The 16,278-nt window shown below is 40.9% G+C and overlaps 1 protein-coding gene across 4 annotated transcripts in view; it reads right to left on the bottom strand.

Moving 5' to 3' along the window:
- The window catches only part of LOC106803103 (uncharacterized), a 300,006-nt gene that overhangs the window by 39,206 nt on the left and 244,522 nt on the right, over positions 1–16,278 (bottom strand). For 2 of the 4 annotated variants that reach the window (XM_087431285.1, XM_087431286.1), the window contains exon 4: positions 7,541–10,770. The exons of 1 other annotated variant lie outside the window; for it this stretch is intronic. In XM_087431285.1, the coding sequence (XP_087287411.1) occupies positions 10,546–10,770 (225 nt within the window). In that variant the 3' untranslated portion in view covers positions 7,541–10,545. Of the gene's footprint in view, positions 1–7,540; positions 10,771–11,961; positions 12,025–16,278 lie in introns of those variants that run through there. One more of the 4 variants, XM_087431287.1, reaches the window with a different exon arrangement.

The following is a 16,278-nucleotide window of genomic DNA, read 5'->3' as shown; positions in this document are numbered from 1 at the left end:
GTATTTTTGGGTTTGTAACATACTTAGATCAAATGTGTAGAAAAACAATATTACAAAAGGGGGAGAGAATAGAGTTATATAGGAATAAAGTTTCTGTGTTTCACTGGAATTACACTAGTAGAAATATGAAGTAGATTTTGATAAGATGTATATTGTAAGCCCTAGAGTAACCACTAAGGAAATATTCTTTATAAATGTAATGAAAACTTTTTAATGAAGTTTAGGAAATATCCATTAAATACAAAAGAAAGCAGTAGAGAATGAACAGAGGAACAAAAAAGATTTAAGATGTAGAAAACCAAAAGCAAGGTGGCAGATGAAAATCCAACCGTATCAATACTACCATTAAATATGGATGATCACACAATCCAATCGAAAGGCAGAGATTATCAGATTGGATTTTTAAAAAAAACAATATCTAACTATGTGCTTTCTACAGGAAACACACTTTAGATTCAAAGATGAAAGTTAAAGGATGGAAAAAGACATACGAGGCAAATAGCAACCATAGCAACATACAGTAGCTATACTAATGTCAGACAAAATAGACTTTAAAACAACAGCTAGAAAAGGGTCAGACCACCCAAGGAAGGCAGTGCAAAGAGAAGAAAAGAGAGTATTGCCTGGAACTTTGGGAATTCTCAAATTTAGAGGAAGGAGAGAGGGGCAGGATCTTGAAAAGGAGACCCCCAAGCTACAACACTTTTCCAGGCTTTTCCAGATCATACTATGGTGTAAACATGCACATTAGAATCCTTCAGCATCAGGCCTAAGAATGCATGTGGTTGAACTGATTCACTCACTCTTTTACCTACCCCAGTTTGACAAACAAGGACGTGAAAGACATGAACAGTGACTTCCTCAAAGTCAGAGAAACATAGTAACAGAGCTGAAACTAAAAACCGCACACACACACACCAATACCAACACCATACATGCATTGTCTTACTTTTCCTTTTTCTCCCATGCTCATTAAGTCTTTATCTAGTTTTGAGAGGCTCCAAGGTAGACTGGTAGGGGTACAGCCTGCTTGAGACCCTGGGAGAATGTTCTCAAGACTTTAAATCAATGAAATGAATTTGGGTTGACCATGTATTCACTATGTCATTGTGGATGACTGATTAACTTCACTGAATCTTAGTTTCCTCATCTGTGAAATGAAGAGAACCATACTCTGAGGGAGGTATAATTGTGAGGAAAGAATGAAGAGCACAGAATCCCTTATAGCTTAGCCTGCATTTCCGGAGTCCATCAGATTGGTTTGAAAACCAGTCACTCTCTCCAGCCTCTTGATGGCACCATGAAACATTCAAGATGTCATGTCTCTGCAGTGAAAACTTACTTCCACAGGTAGAAAGAAGCAATTTTGGAGGGTCCAGTGAAAACACCATGCTGTGTTTCAAATGCCAAAGAAGAGGCACCACAAAATTCCCAAAGTTTCCAGCAGCGATTCTAACCATAATATAGGATTTATTAACATCTACCATGGAACTAATGTATAATCACAGTCTTGACATGAAAATGCTAGTGATTCCATACTACCCAGAAAACTAAAGTGCTTGTTGGCATTTAGGCATGCCATAACCTAAATGGCTAAGGGCATTTAATAAATGCCTAAAGAGCACTATTCCAAGAGAAAATAAATTTACTGACATTTATAGGAAAAATTTTCTCTCACCAAGAATATGTTCTTGCCTGTATATGATTTCTTCCCATAAGTTGGCATTTGCAGTTTATTATTCTATTAAAATATAATATCCATTCTTTTTTTCCAATGATACGAATCAGCTTACCAAAATCCATTTCTTTTTGGTATAAACAAAGGGAAACAGAATTGAATTCATTAAAATCAATCTAAAAACATAATTTATTTTGATTAGAGCCTAATCTTTTCTTGAGTTTTCCTTATTACATTGTAAGTCCATTATCCCTCAGATCTCTATTCATTAATACATTAAGCCAAAAATCACAGAAGTTCTGCCTCATTATAAATTGCCAGAACTAGCTTTCGAGCCTGGAGTTTTACACTGACAATAGCTTCTGGGGAATGATAACACTTTCTTTGACTGCTCATGTTTTATCTGGTCAGCAGCATGTCATTATTGACAAGTCCCCAAATCAGAGCCACTACTGAGTGTGTCCATTCAACAAAAATTTTATTGCATATTGTTCTGAACAATAGCCTTAACAGCTAAAGTATATCATCTTCCAAAGTGCTTTTTCCCCATCATTAACTAGTTATTCTTTTCAATAACCTTATGATTGAGGCCACTGTAAAGAAAGAAAATAGAAAAAAGTAATTCTTCAAAAAAAGAGCTGTGTCAGAGGTTACACTTTGCCAATGCCATGTTCTGATGGGAACAAGTGCCTTTCAATGATTCATCTCTTTCGATGGTCAATTACGCCCCAGCATGGCTGATCAGATCAATAATGCTCCTTAAATTGCTGGGGAATCTGAGGCTGGGTTGACAGTTAGGAACAAACTCTTTTCCTCCTCATTTCAGTCAAATCAATCAGCCATGGGCCTCCTGCAAAGTGCCAAAATTGGCAGAGCTGTGGCGTCAGATGTTCCAATTGTCCTTACAAGAAGGAAAATCATCCCGGGACTCGCAGAATCACAGCCTCTTATAGTTTAAAAGGAATATAATCCACAGGTTCTTAGCCTTGTCTTGGATCATGGCCTCCTCTGAGCATCCAACACAAGCTATGTATGGCTTCTCTCTCCCAAAAAACACACACAAAAAAACTTCCTGCAATTAGAGCCCATTCATGAAACTTACCTTTGCCTTTTCAGGTGAGGAAATACAGATCCAAGAAGTTGAAGTTAAATGCCCAGGTTCACATAACTCCTAACATGGTCCTCTTCAAATTATTCATTGCTGCCTCTTGAGAGAGCTGAGGTAACCTCAGGTCTTCCTCAGCTGTTCTAGGAAATAACAGTACTCTGGTTCTAAATAACTCCAGTTTCACTCATCCATTTAGCAATATTTGTTGAGTCCTTCCATGTGCCAGGCACTGTGCTAGTTCATTCTTCTTTCTATAGCACAGGTGTCAACACCGAAGAAGAATCAAAATGGTGACCTTACCTATTGATCTGACCTGTTGGTGAAGTTCCAGAGAATATTGTTTTGCCTTTTCTTTTCATTAGATGAAGATAACAGACCTCTAAAACAGTTCTAACTCTACACAGAACACTTAATGTTCCTCCAGTGCTCTTAAGACCAAACCCAAGTCCCTGCCTCGTGTTGAAAACCTATGCATACATGGGAAACTTATGTCCAGACTCATCTTTTCAGACCCCTTTTCTCACAACAAATCATTCTATTCACTCTGCACCAAATCATTAAAAAAAAAAAAATAAGTATCATTGTTCATTCAAGCAATTCTCACACAGAAATTTACCATAGTGCTATTCATCTTTCAAATTCTTCGTCCTGTCACCCTTCTTCCTTCAATTCTATTCTGGTTATCTAATTTAAAATCTCTCTCTTTCTCCTCTAAATTCCTATAGCTCTATGGCTATGCCCAACTTGGGTCCTGTTTTATCTCTTCATGCATATATGACTTAGATTGCTGATATATTTAGGCTTTTATGAGGACAGCTATCATGTCTCTGGTTCATTATATACCCTCCCTCACTTGATGGATTCATTCAAATGAGGGCTAGTAAAAATGGCCTCCCTTCAAAGGATTCCCAAATTACTTCTATTTTTAGTAGTTGACTATTAACAGAAAGCCCGGTCTATCCACATATTGAAATCCTTGAATCTGCCTTAAATGTGGATCCCTTGGCCAAGAACATTCTCATTTTTATTTTCTTTCAGAGTCCAGAAAACCTTGGAAGGCTGCCTTATGGGGTGATGGAATGAAAAACCAGACCAAACCAACCAGACATGGGCTCCTTCTATAAATGAACATTCCATAGCCCAAGACAGAGCATCTTCCATTTCACTGCTCAGTCTCCAAATGCCTCCTGGTTATAATTAAGTACTTCAAAGTCTTCCAAACACCCTTTTAGAAATGACTGCCCCCAATACAAAATGATGTCCAATCAGATGTAAATCATCACACAGCAGGGAGGGAGAGGAACGGAAAGCCATCATCAGCACTTGGACTAATCAGAAAGTTTAGTCTCTTGACGAGGATTTTCATTTTTTCATTTGTCATTCTAGCCACTGAATTCTCAAGTGACCAATTTGCTCCTTATTGGTAATCGGCTAGTTATTTTTACTCTCATTCCTCTCTTGGGGACTGTCAGACTCTTTGGAGCAATTCATCACCCACATGGGCCTAACTCTTCTGTGGTGGGAAGTCGGGGAGGGAAGCCATTATCTTGGAAAAGATAAGTAGAAAACTATTTCACCGTTTATATTCGGTTTTTAAACAATGATTTCCCTGATGAGGTAAGTAAAATAATGACCCAACGGGGTAAGAGTGAAATGATGTAAATTTCAAGGGTAAGTGTATTATGCAATGGAAATGCTCTCCGGCTGTGAAGTTTGTTACTCAAATGACTTGTTCTTAGACTGTCTTTACAACCCCCCAAAGGAGCATCATCTTACATTCATTACTTAAGTTTGTAGGAATCTGCCTCTTTGAAAATTATAAACCCAGAAAGGAGAGTTTTAAAGATGTATAATGCATTGGTGGTTATTCTAAGCAACTTACTCCAACCACTAGGAGGAAGGTAGCCTTTGAATGTTGTTTGGTCTGAGGCAGGAAAGTTAGACCGTTCTTTTTCCATTTGTTCCCACAGGTCTTCTCTATTACAGATTCTCACTTTTGTTTGCCTGTTGTCTTCTCTTCCTCCCTCCAGCTGTTGCTGTCTCTGTCTGTCTCCAGTGAAATCATTCCCAAAAGCGTTTTTAGGGATTTCATTTTTCTCAGTTCACATCAGGTGCCAGGGAAAAGGTGGCCCCGCCACTTTTGTTGCAAATCAAACCCTGGTGTCGCTACATTTTCTAATCAGTGAGTGTCTAATTTGATCTCCTCTCAGATTTCCTTCAGTCCTTCTGAAAAACCTAATATCAAACCCTCAAGGCTGTCTGCGCTCACTGTAGTCAAAAGTTTACATTTCCGAAGTCCACGTTCAGCCTTAAGAAAGATGTTAGTGTGACACAAGTTGGCATTTTTTTGGCACTTCCTTTGCTCTTAGCAAACTCTTTATTCCTTGGAAGGAAGCTGCGAATTGAACAGCCCTTCTAGCTATTTCCTTAGAGACTCTCCACGTTGCGGCAGCAATATGATCTGAATCTTGAAATGTTTATCTTCCCCCACCTTTTTCATGTCTCAGACCCTTTCTTGTGCCCTTCATGCTTCATATAAACATCCACATATGTAACTTCACTTTTAGGTGTGTCTGTCTATCAGGAGAATCAAAAGAGACTGAGAAAGCACGTTTACATACCCCATATCGGGTTTGCTTGCTTCTCATCTGCTAATTCCCTCCACGCATGGCTGTTCTCACACTGGGTGATATCACCCAACAGCTGTCTTGGACTGGAAACTAAAATGCTTGTAGAATTTCAGTCTTTTGTCTTACCTACTTAAATCTGTCTCTTTTCCAAAATACCAGAACAATACAAGAATGGTTGGCTTGCTCCGGTGAGAAATTATTCCTGTGACTTTAAATAGTTTTATAACTTATTCTCCTAATGTTTTGCTGTAATTGCCCCTAATTCCAAATTTGCTTTCAAGAATCATTAACTGTGATTATATCGACATGAATGCTTATATTTGGTATTGGATGAAACAGGAAAATTGATTTTGTAAAAATCGGTTTTCCATCTGCAACTTTTGCATAGGAAATGAGTGGAAAGAAGTGACGCTTTACCTGCCCTGTGTCCCCAGGCTGACCTGAACGAGAACTTTAATATCTCATGTGGTCCATATTTGTTGATTAGCATCTGGACTGGCTGAACACAATGAGCAGAGATCTCCTGCCTCCTTCTATATAACTAATCTGGTTATTTACTGATATCCCTCGATTTTACCTCTATGAAAACAGCAGGTTCCTCCCACCATCACCAAAAATTGCTTCATCATTAAAATCTTGATTTCTGAGAGAAATCTACATTTTAGCTGTTCTTCCATCCTCTTATCTTGAGTCTCCATCTTTATCACAATATCCTGTTCCCCGGTCCTTTCCTCTATTTTGGACATTGTGTTAACTCGATTTATTCCCAAAGAAGTGTGCTCTTGGGAGAGTGAGAGAGCCTCCAGCAAGCAGCGCTCCTAAAATCCACAGACTGCCACCGGTTCACAATGAATATATGTGCCCACACTGCATGCAGCGCAACAAATGTTCGTAAACTAAACACACCTATTTGACCAGCACCCAGATCAAGAAGAAGCATTTATGAACTTTTATAGGCACTTGACAGAATAATGTCTGTTGAAACTAATAATCAAAAATTGGGGCTTGTATTTTGCCTCTTTATTCCATTTTTAGTCATTCGTTTTTATTATATTTTTAAAAATATATTGACTGGTGTATGATTAGAAATAACCAAATAAAATGAAATAAAGCAACAAAACTGGTCATTCACGTCCAATCATTTGAGAAGAAGCAATCGAGACGACTTAAGACTCCTACCAGATTTTGTCACTGTCTATTTTCAGCTGCTCACTTCAGCATTCCTGTGAGAACCAACCCTTCACATGAGGCCGAGCTCTCCTAAACAGTCAGGATAACACCCCTACAACGAGCTTACTCACTAGAGGTTGTCTCCACCTCCCAAAGCACCTTTCCTTGGGGTTAAATAGAGTTAACACAACGTGTCTGTTCATTGCCTTAAAGTGTTGCCTTCCTTGGGGGTCGCTGCCTTGCAAATGTCAGTGAGGCTTGGATATATAGGAAAAGGTTCCCTGCCTGGAGCCCAACACCTTGCGTGAAGATTACAGCATGGTCTACACTATAGAAATTATTTTCCTGGTTCTAATATAGAAGCTGACACACAGGACTGGATTCTCGTGCCAAGATTGTCTGCGGATGTCCAACTTTCCTGTTGTGAATGGGTACAAGCTGTGATGTTGCCATTCAAGGACTTCCAGTAGCGGTAGAGGAAAATTATGAACCAACTCCCCTCGGGGAGGAAGTGCCTATTCAAACAGTGCTCAGTAGTGAGCACAGTAGCTGCCTCCTTCCTACCAGGAACAGCCCCACCTCTGCAATTGCTGACTCTCCCACGGCAGGTATATGAACTGGCATGACAGGAAGAAGCTTGGCAGAAGCAGCATTTGGCGTATTCACACGTCCTGTGAGCACTTTGGGAAAGAATTAACTACGTGCATTTTTCTGGAAGACAGAATTTCCCTTGTTCATTGATTGTGTCTTTAATTTACAACAAATGCTCAAAAATGAGACACATGTGACATTGTAAGCCTTCTACACATTCTAACAGCAAACTCAATGACCTAAGGCTCATTCTCTATTTTTTTTCATAGCTTTAGAAATGGTTTGTTGGAAGGAAGACATTATACACAGAACCATGAAGCTGGAAGGGCCCTTACAGATCAGCTGGCAAATCCATCTCCCATTTTACAGATGCTAAAACTGAAGCCCGGAGAAGGCATGTGACTTGCCGAGATGAGATTCAAACAACACGGACTAGATTTCAGGGTTTTATGTTTTAATTTTGTTTTTTGTAAACTTTTGATGGAAGTAGAATATATCTACAAAAATGTCACAAATCATCACTGTAAAACTCAACAAATTTACATAAGCTAAGCGCATCCATATAACCAGCACCTAGAGCAAAAAGCTGAACATCTGTGGCATGCCCCAAAGCCTCCATAATGTACCCTAGCTACTGCTCCCTCCCAAGGGTAACCACCGTCCCATCTTCTAGCATCATGTGTTATCTCTGCTGTTATTGATGTCATAAAAATGGAATTATATAATGTGTTACTCTTGTGCCAGGCATCCTTCATTCAACACTACGTTGGTGAGATTCATCCACGTTGTTGCATATAGTTTTAATACATTGATTTTCATTGCTGTATTGTACTCTTTTGTGTGAATATAATACATTATTTGTCTTTTCAACTGCTGATAGACATTTAGGTAGTTTCCAGGTTTTGGTTATTATGAATAGTGCTGTGAAGACCATTCATATACGTGTCTTTTGGTGAATATATGAATAATCAAATTGGGGTTTACTCACACTTTTTGCCTAATGATGCTCCAAAAAATGTTAATAGAATGAATGAACCAACTGTGCACAAGTCTTTGTGCTATGAGAGATTGTCACTGCACCCGTCTGTGCCAACCATCCAAAGGGGACTGATTATCTGAGGAATTATAGTAGCCACGTGGCAGTCATCAATACAACATTTATGGTTTGGGACTATCTGCAAGCACTCTCAAAAGCCAAAATAAACAGTCACTTGATATTTTGTTAATATAAAAATGTGATTTTTTAAAAATTTCCTTTTAGTTTTACTTCTTTTTAATTACAAAAGTAATATATAAATATATCCTTGTTCTATAAACACACCTAACAAAACAATAATGCTGGATGTTGGTGTCATGGTCACAAGGATTTTGTCTGTTTTGTTGGTCATAAAACAGCATCAGTGTCTGGCCTGGAAGGTGCTAAACAATATTTGTTGAATGAATGAATGATGGATGGTCCCTGTGGCTGTTGCTCCCCATCTCTGGAGCTTCCCCAGAGGTAATCTCATCTCTGAGTTTGATGTATATTTTTCCATTCCTTTTTTCTATACTTTGGTTTTGTGTGTGTATGTTTATATAATTGGATGATATCATGCTGTGTGGATTTTTTAAATTAACAATATGTCTCAAGGATTTTTTATTGTCAGTACATAGAGATCTACCTTTTTATAAGCTGTTTAACATTCCATAGTATGAATGTATTATATTTTAGTTACCTCTAACTTTTTGATACCACAAATGATGCTGCGATGAATATTCTCATGAATGTGTATAAGTGTTTCCTGGTGGTAGGTACCAAGAAAGAGACTTGCTGGCTCACAGGTGATATATGTTTTTAATATTTCCAAAATGCCTTCCAAAATGGTCATTCCAATTCACACTTTCATCAGCAGAAAGTACCTGCTTCCCTCACCTTCCCTATGATTGATATTATCAAACTTAGAATTTTTTGCTGAAATGATATGTGAAAAATATCATTTAGTTTTCATTCCCATCCATATTGCTGGAGTTGGGCATCTTTTTACATATTTGTTGATTAGGTTCAGATTTGATTCAAGCCTGCTGCAAAGAGCAAGTATGTAGGAGTGAATCATGTAGTGGGTGGGTGAAGCCTGCCAAACCCCCATCAGGGCATCTTCTACAGCCATGTTGTTCTTTATTCTAATCTTCACAGCTGTAGGAATCCTAGACAATCGCTGGTTGTATCCCCACTCAAATGCTAAGAGTACAAAGAATTGATTTAGAAATTTCTTCAGCATCCCAGGGGATGGGGGGAATCTTGACCTGTCCAGTGTATTGGTACAAAGCAAAAGCATTTGGAGACTGCATTTTCCAGTTAATTATCCTAGTGCTCTCTCTTTATACCAGTAACGTGAAGGAAAAAACCAAGTTGTACTATGCAGCTTACCTATCTTTGCCATAGAATAGAGTCTGAGTTCTGAGAAATGCTGTATGGAGTATGAAATTCCAACTAAACTGCAAAGAGCATCTTGTTTATATTCCTGCATATTGGATTCATTATCAGTCCTTGACCAACATCAGGGCAGAGGTTTTGAAGGTGAATTGTCCTGCTTTCAATCCTAGTCTTTGCTGGCTTGCAAGCTGGGGCACATTCCCGAACCTCTGTTCCTCTGTTTCATTTTCTATCAAATAATAAAACCTACCTCATGCAATCATCAAGAGGATTAAGTGATCAATAAATCTAAGGGGCATAGCACAGAGCTTGGCATATTCAATATTTCAATTAAATATTCAATAAAGGTTATTATCATTATTATCAATAGTTTTGATTGGGTCATAAATCGAGGTTTGAATTCGATCTTACAACATGTTCAAGTTCTTTTCTGCTCTTATGTTGGGGAAGAAAATCACTACAGTATGCTTCACGGCTCATCTCCAGATGTACACTCACTTTGGAGTGAAGAAGTCACATTGGCCTCTGATGCTGATTTTATACACAGCTCCTTGCAGGTTTTTAGTTCAGGATATGCAAATGAGGATCATTTAACAAATGGACCGACCAGACCACTCGATTCCATATGAATTTTTACCCAAAGCATAAATTGGTTCAAATTTGCTCAGACCCCGGACTTGTGCACCCTTGGCTGACATTTCTGTTTGAAACCTGACACCCTGCCAGAAAATTTCTTCAGTTTGAATAAAATGAAAAGGGGGACTTAATTCCAATAACAGACAGACCCAGCAAGGCCAGCAGTTGGTGGAGATTTTATTGTGCCACGAGAACCTGGCCTTCTAGGCTGTGATTTGGGACCTCTACACGTTTGCCTCGTGTTCAGGACAGAATAAGCAGAGGCTCACGGAGAGGACGTTTGGGTGGAAGGAAGCCAAACCCCAGCTGCCTTTTTTTTTCAGCTTCCCCAAAGTTCCTGTTCTTTGAGGTCCCACCACTCTTGGTTTGGGGAATGAGACTGATTTAGTGCCAAAGCATCTGCTGGATACTCTTTGAGAAAGATGCACTTATCATCACACTCACTCCAGTGTGGGCCTTCCATGTGAAATTCCTTCCACGTGAAAAATCTAATGAGGTCAAGACGCATCCTTGATTGGAATCTTCTTTCAAAATGCAAGCGTTCCTGAGGAGAAGGACATATTAAACTATTGTTATTCTATCAACCCTTCATTTATCCATTCATTTATTTATTCCCCACATATTTGTGAGGGCTTACCCACTGCCTGACAGTGTGCTATGGACCAAGGAGACAGCGGTTAACAAGGCAGACACAGTCCCTGCCCTATATAGCTCAGTCAAGAGGGGACACAGACATTGGGCAGGCAAATGCATCAAAGTGTGATGAATGTAAAGGAGTCACCAGGAAGGGTCCTGAGGGACTAGGGGTTTGGCCTTGACTCTGCGTGACCTGGATCATCTCTCCCTCTGTGTGAGCCTACTCTGTCATGGGATGTCATCCTAGATGCTGCTCCTAATGAGAATTTACCTGCTGTGAGGCACCAGGGCATGCAGCCAGCTCAGGGCTCCAGAGTAATTTACTAAGGTCTCATTACATTGCCCCTCTTGGGGTCTCTGCCACAGGATCACGTTGTAGGTGACATCACCTTATAATGAAGCTTTTCTGCACACCCTGAGTAAACTTAAATCCAAGTTGAGAGAGAGAGAGAGAAGAGAGAACAATGGCGACCCTGAGTAAGAAGAGAGAGACAGGTAGAGTGTGAATATGCTGTTCTTGTTCTGAATGAATCCAGTACCAAACATCATTTCCTTGCTGGGGAGAAACCATGAGAGTTTGACTCAGGACACCTGGGCTTGAGTTACACTCGCATCACTCATCGGCTCTGACCTTGGAAAGTCACTGAAAGTCTGTTCCCTCAGTTTCCTCATTTGCAAAAAGAGATTTATATCACCACATCCCATTAAATGGGTTGTTTTGCCACTTGAATGAGATTAAACAAGTCAATGCCCACGAGCAGCGCTTTCAAAACATAAAAATGCACTAACAAATATTAACGGTCATTGTTATATATAAATATTCAATATCTGTGTGTACAGTGGGTGCAAAGGACAGAATCTATGTTTTGGGGGTTGGCTTGGGGCCAAAGCATGGACCAAGGCTGTGAAACTCTGGGTTGCCGAGAAAGAGAGGATTCTAGCATCCTTCTCTTCTTCTTCTCTTCCTCATTATCTCCAAAGTGTACTTCTATGGTGCTCCTAACTTTTCAAAGCACTCACACATCGGTCAGTTCACATTCAGGCCTCGCTGTTTCGGAAGGTTTGTTATCGAGTGACCAAAGGCACTCAAGGGACCCACCTCTTTCACTCACAGACTTGCAAGTGGATGTCATTTGACGACTGCACTGCTATCCTCATGAGGCTGGAGGGAGACAGAATACAGACAGTCCCCAACTTATGATGGTTCGACTTACGATTTTTCAGCTTTACAATGGTGCAAAAGCAATACGCATTCGGTAGAAACCGTAATTCAAATTTTGAATTTTGATCTTTCCCTGGGCTAGCGATATGCGGTACGACACTCTCTCCTTAAGCTGGGCAGCGGCAGCAGCCGCAGCTCCCAGTCAGCCAGGCGATCACGAAGGCAAACAACCGATCCACTCACAACCATTCTGTACCCACACAGCCATTCTGTTTTTCACTTCCATTCCAGTATTCAACAAATTACATGATATTCAACACTTTATTATAAAATAGGCTTTGTGCTAGATGATTTTGCCCAACTATAGGCTAATGTAAGTGTTCTGAGCACATTTCAGGTAGGCTAGGTGAAGCCATGATGTTCAGTATGTTAGGTGTATTAAATGCATTTTCGACTTAGGATATTTTGAACTTTTTGAATTTATGATGGGTTTCTCCAGACATAACCCCATCCTAAGTTGAGAAAGATCTGTACATCCTACGATGTACAGATCTGCATTCCACAAGTAAAGTCCTCTTAGACCGCTGGGCTCCTAATCTGCATGGGAAGGAGAAATTGCATGGTGAGCAAATAAGATCAGACACGAAGGAGGTCATTCATGAGAGCCACACTTGCCAAGTCAAGAACAAGACTCCATCAAGTTTATGAACAGTTCCTTCAAAGGCACCCTAGAAAGACGTTTAGCCTCTGTCCCCTCGTGCCTGGGGTGCCACTGTTCCTCGGTGAAAGGGCAGCCCTCCTGGTGAGCTTTCAGAAACCATGCATTTTCTGACATTTGCAAATGCTATAGCTCTTCAGGAACGGCTTCTCCACATCTGTCTGCTCTAATTACTAGAGAAATAGATTTCAAAACCATGTGGAAAAAACATGAGGACATACGAGGGAGATGCCACATGGAGAGAGCTCTGCAGGTCAACCATGCCACCTACAGCTGTGAACACCTAGCACCACCAAGAGAGCACTCAGCCTCAGAACAGCCTTGCCCCTAAGGGGACGGAGGCAGGGTGACTTTCTCAAGTCAGATGGGCTCAATGCTGCGCCTCCCTGCTCACAGCCCCCTGCCGCCCACACTCTTCCTCAGCATCATGGTGGTCAAAAGAACAGGGCCTTTGGAGTTGGGGGAGCTGAGTTGAAATCCCAGCCCCATCACTTACTAACTGAATAGCTTGGGGACAATATGTTTTATCCTTTTTGAGTTTCAATTTCCCCATCTGAAAAATGGAGATGATATTATTCTTTAGGGTCATTGAGAGGATTCAACGAGAAATGTGGATAAAGTGCTTAGCATAGCACCTGAGACATAGCAGGTGCTTAATCTGTAATAGTTGTATGTTAGTGGCAGAATGAACACAGCATCATTTGGACCTTTTTAAAGTCTTTCCATGTCTCAAATGTGACTTTATCACTGAGGCCTGTCCTGCTCACCCTATGTAAAATTGCAAACCTGTATCATAGCTCTCCATCCCCGACACACACACCTCTCCAACCCACTCCCCATCGTTTCTGCACTGCCCTACTTTTTCCCATAGCACATCACTTTCTAACAGACTACATAATTTATGTAGTGTTTAGATTTATTATTTATGGTGTGTCTCCTCCTGACAGAACCTAAGTCCCACAAGGACATGGACCTTTGTCTGGAATATATTCTTTGCAATGAGAAAACAACATGGCATAGAGTTGTGCTCAATAAATATTTGTTAAATGAATTGATTCCAGGAGGCCCTGGAATCATCAGTTAGGCCTGCTTCCAGTGCTGGTCTTGGCTCGTACTGGTGTTTGTGATCTTTAGCACATTACTCTCAGCCTCAGTTTTCTCCTCTGTAAGATACTGACACTGATGATTTCAACCCCTCCGAGTTAAGAGAATTATGTGGGATTATGTCTACAAAGCACTTGGCATAGCATCTGGAGCGCAGTAACTTCTCACTAAATGAAAGCTATTAAAATGAAAATCTGGAAAGCTCTTGATTTCCATGCTAGTGTAGACAGAGACAAGGGATCATCCAGAGTCATTCCCAGAAACACCTACCCCTAGTCTTATTTGGAACTCCCTTCCCAGTGTGTGCTTAAGTAGTCAATAATGTGAATTCCACCTCCTCTCTGTGCTCATCCAGTCACCAACTCCCCCTGAATCACAGACAGCATGATAGCCAATGGGGAAATCAGGAAATCATTACAAGTATTTGGCCCCATAGTGTGTATGGTTTGACTGGTGCTGGGATCAAGACAGTGTGGCTGCCACAAAGCTGTCATTAGCAAATGGTAGAGTTCCTATGGGTCTATCTTGTGGTGGGAGCCAAAACCACAGTTACTGCCCTCAAGGAGTTTAAGATCCAAAGCTTTTTCAAGAGAAGACCAAGGATCGCCACACCAACAGTCATTATTGTCTGCAAATGTGTGTGTATACACATGGGTTGCACCAGTGGAGGCTGGGAGTGTGCAAGAACCAGATGGGTTTCCAGCTCATTCTAGTGGGCAAAGACAGCCTGCCACTTTTTCCTAGATTCCTTCCCCCCATATGAAAACCTTAAGGCAGATGGATGTGATGGATTAAAAACAAGGCTGGCAGTCCAGAGGACTGAGTTCAAGTCTCAGCTCTGCTGTGTGTCTTTGGGCAAGACACTGGGCCTATCTGAAGATAATTATTATAACAGCTAACATTTGTTGCATGTTTACTATGCGCCAGGTGCCTCAGATATATTAGTTATTTGTTCAGCCATTTATTCAGCCATTGGTTTGTTCAACTACAGTTTATTGAGTGCTAGCCTCACACAGGCACTCTGGATGCAACAGTGAACAAGACAGCTCAACTTCTTATCTCATTGAACTTAAATACTGGTGGTGGAGACAGAGAGTGAATAATCCATTACACATATATTTAATCATTATTAATTATTTATTCATTCATTCAAAAACCATGTGTTAAGCCTCCTACTACTCCATCAATGAATTGCGATCAGTGTTACAAAGGAGAAGTTTAGGGTGTTCTCTGTGAGAGTATATCCTGGGAGGGTGGCTGACTGGCCTCATCTAAAAGCTCAGCCATGACTTCCAAAGAGAAATGACTTTTGTACTGCAAAATTGAAGAATGAGTGAGTTAGCTGTGTAGTCCCATTTGCAGATGAAGAAACTGAGGCTCAGAGAGGTCACATAACTTATCCAAGGAAACACAGTTAATATTTGATGGACTCCAGATTCGAACCCCAGTCTTTCTAACTTTAAAAACATTAGAAAATGATGGTGGTCTTTCCATCGGGCTAGTGTTTTTAGACTGAGATACATGTCAAAATTGCCACCAAGGGCTTTTTCAAAATCTATGTTCTGGGGTTCCACCAAGAGATTCTGATTCAATTGGTCTAGGTGGAGCAAGGGGGGTGAAAGTGAGTTTAAAAGAGCTCCCCAAGTGATCCGGATGCACAACTCTAATAACACCAGTGTCTAGTATTTCTGCTGCTCTACCCTAGAACCTAGTGACAGCGTGACATCACGGAAGAAAATGCAACCTGGTGTGAGGGCTCTGCCATATCACTAACTCCCTGCGTGATCTAAGGGAAGTCTCATATTCCCTGGTCCTGTCTCTTCATGGGGCTATGACTACATCAGTACTTCCAGCCCTCATTGCTCATTTGAGTCACTGGGAAAGCTTTAAAAATCCTTCGTGTGCTCAGCCCCCCCTCCAAACAACAGCACCAGAATCTCTGGGGAAAGAACCCAGGCTTAGGCATTTACTAGAAATTTCCACGTGATTTAGCACTAGATGATCTCAAAGGTCCCTTCTGACTTGGAAATCCTCTGCGCCTATGAAATCCTTTATCCCCTCCTTCCTGACGACCGAGGGAGACGCACTTAAGGGGGCGGGGGTGGGGGATGATGCATTGCCAAGACCTGCTGCTTCACTCTGGCAGTGTCTTTGTGAAAATAGTAACTTTTTTTTTTCTGACTGATTTATGTGACAGTTGGAAAGCAGCCCCCAGAACAGGCTGTTCCTCCCCTTAGTACTATTAACATAAATATGCGCACGGGGCCTTCAGCTCCTGCTTGTCTCTGTGTAAACGAGGCTTAAGGGGCCGTGAAAGCCGGAGGCTGAAGAGAAACCAGAGGAGAGGAAGTGTCGTTAGAGGCACAAGAATGAAAAGGGGAAAAGGACAGGACGTTGCTAAGAGACAATGTCAAGCTGGGCCATGGGATTAG

Source organism: Ceratotherium simum, chromosome 5 (genome assembly GCF_057802395.1).
Source record: "Ceratotherium simum simum isolate JZ-2026a chromosome 5, ASM5780239v1, whole genome shotgun sequence".
In the NCBI taxonomy this organism is placed as follows: Eukaryota; Metazoa; Chordata; class Mammalia; order Perissodactyla; family Rhinocerotidae; genus Ceratotherium; species Ceratotherium simum.
Note: the sequence above shows the minus strand (reverse complement) of the source record. Positions and strands in the feature narration are given on the sequence as shown.